General features: G+C 45.9%; 1 protein-coding gene across 8 annotated transcripts in view; it reads left to right on the forward strand.

Annotated features, from left to right (window-relative positions):
• The window catches only part of LOC147008025 (nucleolar transcription factor 1-like), a 129,428-nt gene that overhangs the window by 24,781 nt on the left and 86,353 nt on the right, over positions 1-18,294 (forward strand). For 3 of the 8 annotated variants that reach the window (XM_085865758.1, XM_085865761.1, XM_085865764.1), the window contains 2 exons: positions 14,686-14,847; positions 15,486-15,781. In XM_085865758.1, coding sequence (XP_085721884.1) covers positions 14,686-14,847; positions 15,486-15,572 — 249 coding nt within the window. In that variant the 3' untranslated portion in view covers positions 15,573-15,781. Of the gene's footprint in view, positions 1-559; positions 855-12,292; positions 12,455-14,685; positions 14,848-15,485; positions 15,782-18,294 lie in introns of those variants that run through there. The other 5 variants (XM_085865762.1, XM_085865760.1, XM_085865765.1 and 2 more) reach the window with 5 other exon arrangements.

Consider the following 18,294-nt stretch of genomic DNA (forward strand, 5'->3'; position numbering starts at 1 on the left):
CTTGAATACCATTGCAGACTTTTTAAAGACCGTATGGACACCTTTGACCCCTTTCGACCTTCACATTGTTAAGACCATTGAGAAGCTTAGACCTTCAGACTTTCAGACCTTTTCGTACCGTTTCCACAACTTTGACCCTCAAGACACTTTTTCAACGTTTTTAAAACCCTTCAGACATTTCAGATCCTTGGGACCTTCAATTCCATCCTTTGGGGCCCTGAGATCTTTTAAGACCCTTTTGACACTTTATACCCCTTCAGACCTATTCACCTGTCGACATTTATACCTTTACACCTTTAAACCCTTGACACATTTTTTGAGCTTTTCCCTTGTGACCATTTCGAACTTGCATTTGCAATCAATGACCTTTCATTGATTAAATCCTTAGAAATATATTTTTAAAATTATTTTTCATTGAACTTTATTGCCGTACTTATTCATTTATTTGTGCTGCTATTGTTTGGCTGCTGTAAACTGCAGCCTGGATGGTGTGTGAAAATTTTATCATTTGCTGAGATGTTGATCTAAACTGTTGTACCCTCCACGACCTGCTTTTCAGGAAAAGCACAAGAAGTTTTAAACATCCACGAAGGCTTACTGTGAATATCGACATGACTCAACACTTACCCACTGCTCACAACTCTGAGCTTACCCGTCGTTTCAACATTGCTGTGACAAACACCAATCGGTAGAGCTTTCAACAAACACATTATGTAAAAGTAATTATATTATTTGACATTTTTAATATTTCTTAAAACCAAAAAAATAAATAATGCAACAGCACACAATAAATAATGCAGGCTGTGGATAAGTTGGTTTGTCGGAACTTGCTGTTTTCGAGGATGGTTTTATTTCACAATAAATTTTATTCTCCGACTCTGGAAAATCCTCTTTATCTCTTTGCTGATGACTCCACCCTCTGCCGTACCATCTGTCATCCCTCAGACCGGCATGCAGCAGATTCTTCGCTCACTTCAGATCTGGGGAAAACCACAAACTGGTCCAACACGTGGAAGATGTCTTTCAATCCGGACAAATCTCACACTCTCACTATGTCTCTCCGAAAGAACTGTTGAGAAAAACCCCCCATCCACTTTCTCAACAATCCTCGGGAAGAAGTACTTTCTTTCAAGCTTCTGGGTCTCACTATCTACCATGACCTTTCTTGGGAAAACCACATTTCAAACCTGGCCTCCAAATCCAGTCGCCGACTGGGAATCCTCCGTCGTGCTAAGTCCTTCCTCGGCCCACCTCAGATCCTGACCACTTACAAAACTTTCGTCCGCAGCCTGATGGAGTACTGCTCTCCCCTCTGGGCTGGTGCTCCTGCCTCCCACCTTTCTCAGCTTCACGCTGTGGAAACCAAGGCATTTCGGATCATTGGTATCTCCTGCGATAAGGCTGAGTCTTTGGGCCTCTCACTCTCTCACCGCAGGCAGGTCGGTGGTCTTTCTGTCTTCTACCGTCTCCTCTCCAGTCTCGCCCCCCTGCTCTCTTCGATTTGTCCCCACCACATTTCCTCAGGGAGCTCAAGTTCCACCAACAACCCCCTACTGGTAAAACTACCAAAATCACGAATCATTGCTCACCTTCACTCTTTTATTCCTCTTTTTTCCCGCATTTGGAATAAAGTCCCTCACTCTATTCAATCCCATTCTTCCCTCCAGGCCTTCAAAACAGCTGTTCACCACCACCTCTTATCATCCCCCATCCAAATCCTTGATCTTTTCTACCCCCTTTAATCCACCCCAAGCCCACCTCCTTCAAATTCCCTGCTGTTCTTCCTGAAAGTCCCTGTAATGTCTTGTAATCCCCATGTTCCCCGCCCCGTCCCTCTCCCTTCCACAGATCTCTTCATGTCTCTGTTTCCCACTGTTTTGTCCTTCCCACTCCCACCCCTCTTGTCTCATGCCCCCCTTGCTGTGCGTACTGTGTTTGCTCTCATACGAGCCTCGACAAGGCATACAAAAAAAAAACAAAAGCAAAAGGAAATCTGACGCAACAAACCTGGGTAGTGTATAATCATCAGAGGTCTACAGGCCTGATGTGTGACGTCCACCAGAAAACCAAGATAGCGGCCATATTATTTGGTCTCGGTGCCATGCTGGTTGGAGCCAAGAGCCAAATGTCGGTGGGGTTTGGCAGCTGGCTGACCAATGGGTACAGATATTCAAAAATAGGACCACTGGACCCGGAGCTTTTCTTGGCCCTGGCCTGTTGTAACCCAATTTTGGTGACATTCTCACTGGTGGGTCTGGAGAAGAAGGTTTTTTTTTAAGGAATTAATGCGATTTTCCCCAAATTTGACTAAGTCAGCCATTTTGAAACACATCCGGTCACGTGATCAGCATGGTCTCCACAATTTAACCTCAGAACCCTGTCCCAATGTTGAAACCCAGATTTGGTAGCATTCTGATTGGTGGGTCTGGAGAAGAAGATTTTTGAAGAAATTTACAAAAGTCACGTGACCGGAACGAGCTTTGCAATTCCTGTTACGAGTCAGGAGAGGAACGTTGCTGCAACATTTGATCCGGATCGGCCCAGCGGTCTCTTGTCTCTGTTGGAAGACCGCACAGATGTCCGTGGTGCAGACCCAGTCCTGCATGGTGGGACTGGTGTCGGAGTTCAACACTGAGGGTCGTCCGTCCATCGTCTCAAACTTAATCACTCCATTCCCAGGTGTTAGACAAAGAACTTCCCGCTCGTTCCCTCCACTCACAGTGGTCTTACTCGAACGTCCGTAAACCCCGACGCAGTCTGTCGCGTAGAACTGAAAGGGCTGCCAGGTGTTGCCGAAGTCGGAGTACTTGTAGATCGCCATGGCTTCGGGGCTTGAGGAGATGAAATCGAGACTGATGGAGGATATTTGGAACGTTTTACCGAGGGACACTTTCCAACCCACACTTTCAAATAATAAAACTTTCAAACCGCTTGCCAGAAACAACAAATACACAGGCCGTTCCTTCGCTCTCGCGTGCACCACAACTCCACACCCACCACCTGTACTCACGTACACCACAACTCCACACCCACCACCTACACTCACGTACACCACAACTCCACACCCACCACCTATACTCACGTACACCACAACTCCACACCCACCACCTACACTCGCACCACAACTCCACACCCACCACCTATACTCACGTACACCACAACTACACACCCACCACCTATACTAACGTACACCACAACTCCACACCCACCACCTATACTCACGTACACCACAACTACACACCCACCACCTACACTCACGAACACCACAACTCCACACCCACCACCTGTACTCACGTACACCACAACTCCACACCCACCACCTGTACTCACGTTCACCACAACTCCACATCCACCACCTGTATTTTCGAACCCGAACAACATTTAATAATTTTAACCCCATTTGGTGAGTAATAGTTAAAGCTGCTCAGAGTCGGCAAGGTCCGAGGTTCGAGTCCTCGCTGTGTTTCGGTTTTTAAAACGGTCCGTGTTGTTTTCTTCCTTGACAATCAAACATTTTTTATTAAAACAAAAAGGATGGAGCACGGACAAACGACCGTAGGTTGGTCACGAGCAAACGCAGCCTTGTTGGGCCGAACGGCCTCTTGTGACGATGTTCCTTGTGAAGGAAACTCATCTTCATTACCGTCGTCCACACATCGAACTAACGGTTTATAACGGAGAACCTCGCCGCCATTAGAGCGTTTATATTGCCTCAGATGTGGAAATAAAAGCGAGCTAAGCTGTTGCTCCCAGCGCGTCACCATCCATGACAGAAGACGCCATTTACATTTTTGCCGCCACCCCTACCCCACCTACATCCCCTCCTACCCCACCCACATCCCTCCCTACCCCACCCACATCCCCCCGACCCCACCCACATCCCTCCTACCCCACCCACATCCCCCCACCCCACCCACATCCCCCTACCCCACCCATATCCATCCCTACCCCACCCACATCCCCCTACCCCACCCACATCCCCCCTACCCCACCCATATCCATCCCTACCCCACCCACATCCCCCCACCCCACCCACCCCTACCCCACCCACACTTCCCCTACCCCACCCACACTTCCCCCTACCCCACCCACACACCCCCACCCCACCCACACACCCCTACCCCACCCACACATCCCCCCTACCCCACCCATATCCATCCCTACCTAACCCACATCCCCCACCCCACCCACCCCTACCCCACACACCCCCACCCCACCCACACACCCTTACCCCACCCACACTTCCCCCTACCCCACCCACACACCCCCTACCCCACCCACATCCCTCCTGTTATATCTGATGCCAAGAACGAGCTCAGTGAACACGTGTTCATTGCACCACGTGGGTTCACACAGTCCACACGTTTCCTCACGATGGAGACACAACTCGCCCCCTCGTGACTCGCGGATAAATTACACCTTCCCCTCCCAGAATGCAGTGCGGCCACGGGCAACCTGCTCCTCTTCATGAATCACCATCAACACGTCACACACAAACACATCTGTGGGAAAGTTTGAACTCAAGAGACTTTAATTACTCGTAATTGTTGATTACAGCGCGTGCGCTGCATTCAATTACACCGAGTAGGAAATATCCCCGGTGTCCCGTCCCCCCCCCCCCACGTTCCTCAAGTGAGCCAATGACGGCCGTCCGGGAGATGGCAGTGCGAAACCGAGTGGGATATGGCGACAATTGACGGAAATACCCGAGTATTTCAATGGAAATTTGTGAAACTAATGTGTTATGTAAGTGAAAACCATTTAATTTATTGCTTGACGGAAAAAAACAAAACAAGAAACGCTCCCCTCTCATGAACGAAAGAGTGAAAGACGTCATATCCGCCCACCATGGCATTTCGTACCGAACGCTGAAAGCAGAGTTCTTCTTCTGCCATCATTCTCTTTAATATTGCCATATTAACAAGTGTTTCGTCATGCATTAGTCGTTGAAATTTACTTACAACAAGAACGAAAAAATAATCTCCTCACAGATTCAACAAGAACGAAAAAAAACCCGAAAAATCACGAGCAGGACGAGACCAATCGAGCTGAAGGAAACGATACTGCAACACTGCACTGCTCCTGATTGGTCAAAGGACACCACGTGTGTTGTGTGGGCGGTGTTATGCACGAGGATTCCAGCACAAACAGGACCGGACCAATCATGTTCGTGATGACCTCATGCTGCATCACCAATCCTCGGCGGCACGTGATACCATTGGACCAATCACGTTCGGCGATGCTGTGCTGCATTCTGACAAGCTCTGGATCAGAGCGAGCTTTGATTGGTCAAAGTCGTGGGGAGGTGGCGATCACCTCTGACAGATGGAAATGACCAATGAGGAAAGGCGATGCGTCGTTTTGATTGGTTGAAACGTGGAGGAACGGAAGGAATTCTTCTCCTCGGATCCACTTGCAACACACAGGTATCTGTTTCACAACCCGAATCACTTCACTGCGTCATTAATAATAATATTTTTCTCCTTATTTTAATTTGTACGATTTTCTTTTTTTCATCAACGTTAAAAAGCTTTAGTGAAAAGATTTCGACATTTTCATCATCCGCGAGTCTTCATCGATATTTGTGAAAATTTGATTTCCGTGGGAATGTGACACTGATCTCGACTACCGGATTGGTCACGGCTGCTCGTGCGTGAAGCCACCGGAAGTGCACTTTCCGCCATCTTGTCTTCCCCAAAAGAGGAGAACTGTTGTCACAAGCAACGTTGAACCGGGCCCGGCCGATTTTGTGAAATATATTTCTTCAAATAGATTTCAACTTCTGTCTAATATTTTATTGGATTTTGAAGTAAATTACTGTTGTTATTACTCAATCGAATTCCGGAAAATTTCCTTGAAGCTCCTTGGCAATTGCAAGGAGGAGATCAATACATATGATGAGGCCCGGCACAGGGTTGGATCGGAAAACAATGTAAAGTTCAAAACATATTCAGGAGTTACGTGTTAAAATCTGAAAAATTACATCAATAAATGAAGAAGATGATTGGACTGATTTCATTTTGCACACAAGAATGTTTTAGAATGTACAAACTTCAGGTTAAATCAACATTCCCCCACCATTTGGAGGAGTGGGGGAAGGACCCCCCCCCCAACATCAGACTCTCCCCTCAGTCACTTCCCTCCCTTGCACCATCGATCCCTTCCATCCCACCTCTCTTTCTTCTCTTAATGTTGTCAACTTTATATGTACTCAGGGATCAGGACTCGGACCATGACTATTAATTATTTATATTAATGATTTGGCGAGAGGGGTGAAGAGGTTTTCCAAATTTGCAGATGACACAAAGCTTGGAGGGAAGGTTGATAGCAGAGGGGGTGGTGATCAGATTCAGGAAAGTGTTGATACTCTCATAGATTGGGCAAAAGTTTGGAGAATGTAATTTAACCTGAGCAAGCGTAAGGTGTTGGGGATGGGGAAGAAGTTCTTCCGAAGAACAATATAAATAGAGATTACAGGATACAAGGGGTCATGTTGGAGTGTGTCACATGGGGGAAGGATCTCGGGGTGGTAAGAGATATGGGAGGTGAGCAGGCAGCACAGTGCCAGGCAGCAAAATGTGGAGCAAATCTGCTTTTGAGTTGTATTTGGAGGGGGATCAATTATATATCAAAAGAGTTGTTGACATAGCCCAGGAATTTAGTGAGGGCCACATCTAGAATATTGTGTGCAGTTTTGGTCACCACAACTCAGGAAGGACGTCGCTGCCATGTCGAAGGGTTCAACGCAGGGCGAACAGATTGATTCCGGGCCTCACTCGACTCAGCTGTGGAGCGGTTAAAGGAGACAGGGCTTTATACAACAGAAAGAAAGAGGATACGAGGCGATATGATTGAGATGTTTAAGGTATTGAAGGGCATCGACAAAATAAGTGCAGAAGAATTATTCAGCAGAGTAGACACACTGATCGCACCAGGGGCATTTCTTGAGAGTAAAGAAGAGTCGAGTTAAGAAGGTAGCGAGGTCGGGGTCTTTCACTCAAAGAGTAGTTAATGCATGGAACGGTCTCCCTGGAAAGGAATTGGTGACAGAAACAGTAGATGGGTTTAAATTGGAATTTGTCCAGATTGAAAGACATGTTCCACGTGTTGGACCAGTTTGTGATCTTGTCCAGACAGTGAGCGAAGAATCTGTTGCATGCCGGTCTGAGGGATGACAGATGGTACGGCAGAGGGTGGAGTCATCAGCAAAGTGATAAAGAGGATTTTCCAGAGAGTCGGAAAGATCATTGATGAAAACCAGAAAAAGAACAGGGCCGAGAACGCTACCTTGAGGAACTCCAGTCTGGACAGGAAGAGGGGATGAAAGAACTCCATTTAGGGCCACACGGTGACTGCGACAGGAGAGGTCTGCGAGCCATGAGTGGAGATGGCCTTCGATACCACAGGAAGAGAGTTTGGTGAGTAGGGCAGGGTGCCACACTGTGTCAAAAGCACGTGAAATGTCCAGGGATACGGCTCGGATTTCCTGTCTAGCATTGAGGACTTCCATCCATTGTTGGGAGAGCAGAAGCAGCATATCCAGGGTAGAGTGACCTGGTCTGAAACCAAATTGATGATCAGAAATCAAGCCATTGGAGAAGAGGAAGGATTTAAAGAGCAGGTTTTGGGTCGCTGATGACCGTGTGATTCGAAGGTTGTAAGCACATTAATAATCGTTCGGCAATTATTTTCTTACATTTGAAACTCAAAATATGATAAAATTAACTTTTAAGCAAAACTTTTGTCAGTGATCGAAAAACAGTCCGGAAGTTACCGAAGATGCTATGACGTCACGTTCTCCGAAACCTTCGTGAACATTCGGAAACAGCGTATAAACAATGGCGAGATGCGAATCAGAGAGTGATTTCAGCGGCGATGAAATTGAGTGTTTTCATTCCCATATTGCCGAGGACGAGTCGGAGGATGATGGGAATTTATACTATGGAGTTTCTGGCCCTGAGCCATATAAATTTCAGCCACTTGCAAGTGCCAGAAAACGGCCTATTTCGTATTCAAGTGGCAGGACTGACTGCCAGCTCAGACTGCCAGTACGAATACAGACCGTGAAAGCGTGGCCTCGCGATCCTTTTGACTTTCTGGGTTTTAAGCAACAGGTGTCAGAAAAGTTACCGCAGGGATAACTGGCTTGTGGCGGCCAAGCGTCAAGACTCAAGAGCGACGTCGCTTTTTGATCCTTCGATGTCGGCTCTTCCTATCATTGTGAAGCAGAATTCGCCAAGCATTGGATTGTTCACCCAGTAACAAGAAACGTAAGCTCGCAAGAATAAGGTAAGTTTGGTGCAATTTGAGCTTTTATTCGTCGAGCTATGAATGTTTCAAGTTGACGGCGCCTGGTGCGTATGGCCGCGGGCGCCTTGGCTAGATCTAGGCCGCGGCGCTTTTTCCACAAAGATGAGGTTTTAAAAATCATTTTTCATCCCAATAAAGGTTATCATCACATGCCTGACTTGTTAAGCTGTCGGATTATGCAAAGATTGTTCGTGGACGGCTGAATATTACGGTTTTATGACTTTGACAAAATAATTTTAAATAATGCCGTGAATTCCTGTGGTGAATTGAGATTTTTGCTTCGATCGACGTTGCGGGTTCGTTTTAAAGTCAATTTTAATTCTGTTTTTTTTGCAGTCGCTTAGGATGCTTAACACTCGGTAGTTGTGAAGTTTGTAAAATTCCGATATTTTGTAAGGTTTATGTTCGATGGCGCGCAGGAGCCTTGGGCGCCTTGACTAGATGTTAGGCCGCAGCGCTTTTTCCACAATGATATTGTTTAAAAGTTTAAAAGGCAGGGAAAATTCGCCCGTTTTGTTTGTACAAATCTTATCCACTGCCAGCGAATGTTTGATTCCTTCGGGAATCGGTGGGAGCGATTACCCGTTTTCCAGCCATTTTCGCAAAACATGACGACACACGTACGAGGCATGATGCACAAATATCCAAATAACTTTGTTCTACAATAAGTCAAAATAAAAAAAGGACAACAAAGACAGTTGCAAGCTCAAAAAAGCGAAAGAACGGCCCGCTCAACTGGACACTTCTTCAATGAGCGAGTGAGCTTCCGCTTTGTTTTGGAGAACGTGACGTCACCATCCATATATGGGCACGCGGCTGTTTTTTTCAATGGCCTCGAGAAATAACAACTTCGGAGTTAAATTTCATTAATCTTCCCAATCGTTAGGCAACCACAATAGTTTGCATCGAACTATTTAATGTACATATAATCATATTGATACATTTTCAGAACATGTTTGGTGACCCGCAACCTGCTCTTTAATGTCTGAAGCGATGATGGATTCCATAACCTTGCTGATGATTGGGAGAAGGCTGATTGATCTGTAGTTGCAGGGATCTGTTTTTGTGCAGGGCAGTGATGTTTGCTGATTTCCAAGCATATGGCAGATGACTCTGAGCAAATGAGAGGGTGAATGGAACGGAGAGAGTGTGAGCAAGAGTAGAAGAGCAGGCTTTGAGGACACGTGGGCTGATGCCGTCTGGACCGGTTGCAGTTCATTAAAAAGGTTATTAAAGTTTTGAAAGTTAAAATTGTGGAATAACAGTTCATTAAAAAGTTGTTAAAGTTTTGAAAGTTAAAGTTTTCTCAAAACAGTTGTTGAATAACAACTGTTTACCAAAGGTAGTTCGTGTTTAACAAATCTTTTAGAGTTCCATGAAGCAGTGTCTGATTGGGTGGATGAGGGAAAGGCAGTGGTTACTGTATAACTGGACTTTCAGAAGCCATTTGATAATGTACCACATCGGAGATTGTTTTCCAAGGTGAGGGCTTGTGGAGTGGCTGGTCAGGTAGCTAATTTGATTGCAAACTGGCTTAGTGGTAGGAAGCAAAGAGTGGCTGTGAGTGGGAGGATGTCTTGCTCCTGCCTTCGTCAGCAAACTTATTTAGCCTGGCTCCTACTCCTGACGAAGCAAACTCGCTTTGTCGTCGGGTTGGGAATCAAACTCAAAGGTGAGTGTTGTCCCCCCATGGTGTCCTCATAATCTCTGTGTTGACTCACGACGAGTTTACCTGCTCATTGAAATCACTTCTATCCGCAGGATTGCTCTCGAAGGACATTCCTGGTGTTATCGGAATGGTCATGTGTCCATCCCTTTGATTTGTAATGCAGTGATGTTCGCTGACTTCCAAGCAGATCAGATGGAACCTCTTCAAGTTCTCAGGTGATAAAGACTGTTAATCTTTCTATAATTCCAGCAATCTCTGTGTGTCTGTCTGTGACCGCTGTTTCTCGACAACCACTGGTCCGATCTAATTGAAACTTGCCAGGTATATTGCTGGTGCCCTGTGGATGTGCCTTTTCAAGGTTTGATATTAATCGGACAAGTGGTTCCCAAGTTATGGCCATTTATTTACCAAAGCAATGACAGGACACGGTGCTATGACGTCGCAACTCTTCTTCGTTTGATATGACGTCACAATTGACGCTGGGGCCCTGTAGATGTGCCTTTTCCAGGTTTGATATTAATTGGACAAGTGGTTCCCAAGTTATGCCCTTTTATTTAGCAAACCAATGACAGGACACGGCGCTATGATGTCACAATTCTTTTTTTTCACATACGGCCACGCACGTACGGGCCCGCACTAGTAAGAATAATGTTATAAACAGGATATAACATATATACATATATATATATATATATATATATATATATATATATATATATATATATATATATATATATATATATATATATATACAGCATATTTGGTTCTCCTGTCCCCGATCCATCTGCCCCATTCTCAGCCCTGCCGGCACTCCTACTTTTCCCACTTCTCACTTTCGCCCCCCCCCCGATAGCAACGTCGGTATCTCTTCTTCTTTCGGCTGCTCCCGTTAGGGGTCGCCACAGCGGACCAACAGTCTCCATTAAATTCGTTTTGTTGTCCGCATAATGATTTGGCATAGGTTTTTACGCCGGATGCCCTTCCTGACGCAACCCTGGTCGCCTCTTACGACACACAGGGATATGGTACACCTATTCTAACCGGGGCATACACCGGGCCCAGTACAACTGGTGCTCATTTCGCCGACCTCGGAAGGATGGCAGGCTGAGTCAACCCCCAGGTGTTTTCGACTTGGTTTATATGTACATACATATATATATATATATATATATATATATATATATATATATATATATATGTATACATATATATATATATATATATATATATATATATATATATATATTAATTCAGTGTCCCAACGGGGCTTGAACTCAAGACCTCTTGGGTCCCAAGCCACTGCCCTAACCACTGCGCCAACACCAGGCTAGCAACGTCGGTATATCCCTGCTAAAATGCAAACATACACTATGCGCCAATAAGTCAGGTTAAACGGAATACTTGGACCGGTGCTGCTGGAGTGGAATGTAAATGGAATGCTCGAGTGGAATGGAATGCTCGAGTGGAGCTGCTCACTCACATTACATTAATTTAACATAAAACCCGAGTGATTTATTTTTAACCTGAAAGAGTGAAAGCAATTAAAGCTTTTACAGACCATTAAGGAGGCGTCATGGACAAGGGTATGTCCGGACCGATTGTTGTGAAACACCGGGTAGAACACATTGGTGTATGTCTGAAGCCAGTGAGCGGATTGTCTAAGGGAGTCATAATGTATAAGAGCGTAAAATCTTTAACAAGCGTGTTTAGAAAGAGCGTATGGCGAGGTATTACTGTACTTCCTTGTTTTGTTTGGAAGGAGATCCTGCTTGATGGTCGCATCTCGCCAGGGGAGCCTTCCACAGGGGTTCCCCTGAGTTTGTCTATATTTCACTTCCGTTGTCTATATTGTGACGCCAGCATGATGGGCTGATTGGCCTCCACCTGTGTCTGATTACCTTGTTTTTCCTTGTTTTGGATTCAAGAAATGGAAAGAAGAGCCTCATGGAGGTGGAATGCCCATGGATGGATGTGGACTACCTGATGATGGATGTGGACTGCCAGATGATGGATGTGGACTTCCTGATGATGGGTGTGGACTGCCAGATGATGGATGTGGACTTCCATGGGATGGATCTGGACTTCCCGATGATGTATGTGGACTTCCCGATGGAATGATGGATGTGGAATTCCCGACAACACCTCATCTGGAATTCCAATTCCCAGAAAGTTAAAAAATTCCGCGTTCCGAGGGGACATCATTAATGAAGTGTCTTGTGGAACAATGTTATTGTTGTCGTGTTGACATCTTGTCTTGTTTTCACTGCTTTATATTATGCAGTCACCTGAGACGACTGTATACCTGCACCACAGGTCGTGGCAGCGGCAGAGCGGCCTCAGAGGCCAATTTTGGCCATGTTTCCTTACTTTGAAGAGAAGAAAAAGGAGCTTCGTCATAAACATCCGGACATGCCTGAGCGGGAACTGACGCGACTGGTTACGCGCTTGTGGGAAGAGCTTTCGGAAGAAAACAAGGTGATCTGTGTATTGTGTTGTTCACTTTCATTGTTAACGAGCAAATACCGCCCGTCGCTTCGTTGACGGGGATACTAAAGGGGGGAGAGAGAAAAAGAGGGGGGGAGAGGAGGGAGGGGTGGGGGAGAGAGCAGGGTGAGTGAAGAGGTGGAGGGGAAAGTGGAGAGGGAGGGGGAGCGAGGAGGGGTGGTGGAAGGAACCATTCGCTCGGGATTGACAGAGCACAAACCACTCACTCAGGGTGATGGAGCATGAACCATTCGCTCAAAATGACAGAGCACGAACCACTCGCTCAGGGTGACGGAGTACGAACCACTTGCTCAGGGTGAGGGAGGACGAACCACTCGCTCAGGGTGACGGAGGACGAACCACTCGCTCAGGGTGACGGAGGACGAACCACTCACTCAGGGTGATGGAGTATGAACCACTCGCTCAGGGTGACGGAGGACGAACCACTCGCTCAGGGTGACGGAGCACAAGCCACTCGCTCAGGGTGACGGAAGACGAACCACTTGCTTAGAATGATGTCGCGCGATACTTCTATCGCCAATGGGCGCTCGGCAAGTGGCTTAAGCTTCCAATTCAATGGTTGATAAGGAACGGTTAGCATCGCATAACACAGCCGACTGCACACCATAAAGGATCACATTCAATTTAAAGCCGGTGTTCACCGCGCACGCAGCAGGTAATGAAATAAAATGAATCTATAAATCCGCCATGTTGCCTGCTCGTCTTTTCACGCATCACGTGGTACATCGGTTCAGGGTTCGTGCAAACGTTCTAACTTTTTTTTAAAACGTGTTTTTTTTTAACCAGATTTGCTTTTATTCCCTGCAGAGCACCTCGCGAAACCTCCGAAAATATAGACACAAATCTGGCAAATGCTTTGGACAGGCAGTCAGTCCCTCGAGGGACAGGGCACGACGTCTGGCAGTGAATGCATTAAATCAGAGAGCTCAACGAAGCTGGTTAATTTTGGCACGTTCCTAAATTTTTTGTTCACTCAATATAATTCTCCAAAGAGTAGAAAAAGATCAGTTTAATGCTTTGGAAATTTCACATTTTCTTGTATATGTATGGACAAGAAGGCAACATAGCCTTGCTTTCGGAAAACAAATAGGTGTATCGGCTTCGTTATAAGACTCGTTATTTCTTTAAATTATCAGATTTCAAGCTTCGGTTGTGAAAACTAGAGTACTTACAAACGCGATTTATACAGTGATTCAGCTATGATGAACAGGCATTCGGTAACATGGGTGAGGAAAGAGAGAGAAAAACTCCATCGTAAAGAAATCGTTGCGGCCTGTTCCAAGTCAAGGCATGGTTGAGCAGGCCAAAAAACGTGGCGGCTTCAGACCCTAGTGAGGTTACCCAGGAAGCGCCTTGAGACCCCAGAGAGCGAGGTGCCGAGGATGCGTCTGATGAAGGATATAATTAAATGAGGGAGTTAATTATCCTCAAAAGGAGTTTTAATTAACCTAAACACCCAATTTAGACTCTCGCACTTCCTTGGAGTTTTCCTCATACGGTTGCAAAGTTTCAGGCTGCTAGACTTCATGGTTTTGTGAAAGTTTGATCATTTGTTTGGGATGTTGAACAAAACTGTGTACCCAACATGACCTGCTTTTCAGGAAAGGTTCAAGATTGAAGCATCCTTGAAGGCTTACTGTAAACAAAAGGCTCAAGCTTTGCTGAAAAAGTGCAAGGAGCCTGTCATGAGGAAGGGCCAAACGCCTGAGGTGTTGAAGCAGAACAAACTCGAGATTGACATCATATGTCTCAAGGTATATCTGCTGCACGAGAATATTTCCTCTTCTTTACCGCCTCGCCAACAAGGAGGTGGGTTTGCGGTCGGGCGTAACAATAAACCAAAACATGGCCCTTCCGAACCGATGAATGCATCAAGGCGTTAAACATCATGAGCCCAAGTGTACCGCTTCACTTCCTGCCTGGATAGCTTCAGCAGCGCACACTCGAGTGTATTTTAAACAACCTAGAGTTTATGGTCACAAGTAAAGGATCGTGGAGTCGTCGTCCGTGGTTTCACCCTTGTTAGAGATCTCTTTCCCCCTTCTCCTCCTCCTGTTCCTTTTGTTACGTCACGTCCTGATCCATTCTCTGTTCTCGCTCTTCCGTGAATCTTCGCACGATGTGCACAAAAAATCACCAACATTTATTGCATTGTTTTTATTGTTTTTGGAACTAAACCAATTTCAATTTCCACTTTGAAGGAGGAAGAGGATGATGACTTCGATGATAAGCATACAGATGATGAAGATGAGGATAATGATTCTTTCGATGTTATCGATACCAATGATGATCGTGATGAGGATGATTCTGTTGTTGATGATGATACTTGGGATTCTTCTGATTCTTCAACTTCTGACAGTGGGGTGAGTGCTGCAAATAGGTATGACGTATTACTGGACCCGTACCTTTTATACCTTCAGACCCTCCAGATCCCTAAAAAAACCCCAAACCCTTGAATACCATTGCAGACCTTTTAAAGACCGTATGGACACCTTTGACCCCTTTCGACCTTCACATTGTTAAGACCATTGAGAAGCTTCGACCTTCAGACTTTCAGACCTTTTCGTACCGTTTCCACAACTTTGACCCTCAAGACACTTTTTCAACGTTTTTAAAACCCTTCAGACAATTCAGATCTTTGGGACCTTCAATAACATCCTTTGGGCCCCTTCGATCTTTTAAGACCCTTTGGACACTTTATACCCCTTCAGACCTATTCACCTGTCGACATGTGCACCTTTAAACCTTGACACATTTTCAGACCTTTTCCCTTGTGACCATTTCGAACTTCCATTTGCAATCAATGACCTTTCATTGATTAAATCCTTACAAATATATTTAAAAAATTCTTTTTTATTGAACTTTATTCCCGTACTTATTCATTTATTTGTGCTGCTATTGTTTGGCTGCTGTAAACTGCAGCCTGGATGGTGTGTGAAAATTTGATCATTTGCTGGGATGTTGACCTAAATTGTTGTACCCTCCACGACCTGCTTTTCAGGTAAAGCACAAGAAGCTGAAAACATCCACGAAGGCTTACTGTGAATATCGACATGACTCAACACTTACCCACTGCTCACAACTCTGAGCTAACCCGTCGTTTCAACAATGCTGTGACAAACACCAATCGGTAGAGCTTTTAACAAACACATTATGTGAAAGTAATTATATTATTTGACATTTTTAATATTTCTTAAAACCCAAAAAATAAATAATGCAACAGCACACAATAAATAATGCAGGCTGTGGATAAGTTGGTTTGTCGGAACTTGGTTTTATTTCACAATAAATTTTATTCTCCGACTCTGGACAATCCTCTTTATCTCTTTGCCGACGACTCCACCCTCTGCCGTACCATCTGTCATCCCTCAGACCGGCAAGCAGCAGATTCTTCACTCATTGCAGATCTGGACAAAATCACAAACTGGTCCAACACGTGGAACATGTCTTTCAATCCGGACAAATCTCACACTCTCACTATGTCTCTTCGAAAGGACCGTTTACAAAACCCCCCCATCCACTTTCTCAACAATCCTCTGGAAGAAGTCCTTTCTTTCAAGCTTCTGGGTCTCACTATATGCCATGACCTTTCCTGGGAAAGCCACATTTTAAACCTCGCCTCAAAAGCCAGTCGCCGACTGGGAATCCTCCGTCGTGCAAAGTCCTTCCTCGGCCCTCTTGAGCTCCTGACCACTTACAAAGCTTTTGTACGTAGCCTGATGGAGTACTGCTCTCCCCTCTGGGCTGGTGCTCCTGCCTCCCACCTTTCTCGGCTTCACGCTGTGGAAACCAGGGCATTTAGGATCATCGGCATCTCCCGCAATGGAGCTGAGTCTTTGGGCCTCTCACTCAATCACCGCAGGTTGGTCGGTGGTCTTTCTGTCTTCTACCGACTCCTCTCCAGCCTTGCCCCCCTTGCTCTCTCTGCGATTTGTCCCCACCACATTTCCACAGGGCGCTTAAGGTCCGCCAACAACCCCCTTCTGGTAAAACTACCAAAATCACGAATCACTGCTCATCTTCACTCTTTCATTCCTCTTTTTTCCCGCCTTTGGAATAAACTTCCTCACTCTATTCTTTACCATTCTTCCCTCCAGGCTTTCAAAACAGCTGTTCACCACCACCTCTTATCATCCCCCATCCAAATCCTCGATCTTTTCTACCCCCGATAATCTACCCCCGAACTAACAGCTTACCTATTTTAAGGGCCACTTTGAAGGTCCCCAGGGGCCACACGCAGCAGGTGGTGCCCGGCAGAAATCCATATCTGCATATGTCAGGTTACTCCCTAAAACCCCCTGTACTCAGATATTGATACCTCGTTCGTATGATCAAAACCCTCTGGGCTGCCGGTCTAAAAACCTATACGCCAAGAAAACCTATAGAAAACCAAGACGCCAAGGTGAACAACGAATAGCCAAGATCTTGTGAAAAAAGCCAAGGAGTGGTCACACTGGTTAACACCATCCAGTCCGGATCGCCGAGCGGTTTTCCTTGGGAGGCAGACACGTGATCCTCAGAGATTATGTCGCATGCGGGAGGGGCAGGGTGGCACGGATGGATCAGATGGATGCACAGCACAAGGGGTTTCTACTCGAACCCACAACAGATACATGGACACCAGCAACTTTAAGTAAAAATGGGGATTTAATGAAAATAGACAAATATTTACAAGGGTAATCGATCTATAATTCCAGCAGTCTCTGTGTGTCTGTCTGTGACCGCTGTTTCTCGACAACCCCTGGTCCGATCTAATTGAAACTTGCCAGGTATATTGCTGGGGACCTGAGTATGTGCCTTTTCAAGGTTTTATATTAATCGGACAAGTGGTTCCCAAGTTATGGCCATTTATTTACCAAACCAATGACAGGACACGTTGCTGCGTAGGCATGGCCGATGGGGAAGAGATCCTCAGCCGCGTTCCCCATTACGGGTTACAACGTACGGACTTCCGGATAGTGATGACTTACTGTATTCTAATAATTTCTCGATTTCTTATGCACATTTATAGATAAACACAATGCCCCAATCCAGTCGTCGTTTACGAGGGCGAAGGAACGGAATGTGTGGTTGTTTGAAAGTTGTTTTTTTTTGCACGTACGGCCACGCACGTACGGGCACGGGAGAGCGAAGGAACGGCCTGTGTGGTTGTTTGAAAGTTTTTTTTTTTGCACGTACGGCCACGCACGTACGGGCACGGGACAGCGAAGGAATGGCCTGTGTAGTTGTTTGAAAGTTTTTGTTTTTTTTGCACGTACGGCCATGCACATTCGGGCACGGGAGAGCGAAGGAACGGCCTGTGTAGTTGTTTGAAAGTTTTTGTTTTTTTTGCACGTACGGCCACGCACATACGGGCACGGGAGAGCGAAGGAACGGCCTGTGTATTTGTTTGAAAGTTTTTGTTTTTTTTGCACGTACGGCCACGCACATACGGGCACGGGAGAGCGAAGGAACGGCCTGTGTATTTGTTTGAAAGTTTTTGTTTTTTTTGCACGTACGGCCACGCACGTACGGGCACGGGAGAGCGAAGGAACGGCCTGTGTATTTGTTTGAAAGTTTTTGTTTTTTTTGCACGTACGGCCACGCACGTACGGGCACGGGAGAGCGAAGGAACGGCCTGTGTGGTTGTTTGAAAGTTTTTTTTTTTTTTTGCACGTACGGGCACGCGAGAGCGAAGGAACGGCCTGTGTGTTTGTTGTTTCTGGCACGCGGTTTGAAAGGTTTTTTTTGCACGGACAACCACGCACGTACGGTCACGCACTAGTAAATAAAAAGGTATTTTGTTCATAATCAACATACTCATCGACTTT

The sequence above is a fragment of the Eptatretus burgeri genome, chromosome 22 (genome assembly GCF_056783735.1).
Source record: "Eptatretus burgeri isolate ZD-2024b chromosome 22, Ebu_testis_v1, whole genome shotgun sequence".
Taxonomy (NCBI): Eukaryota; Metazoa; Chordata; class Myxini; order Myxiniformes; family Myxinidae; genus Eptatretus; species Eptatretus burgeri.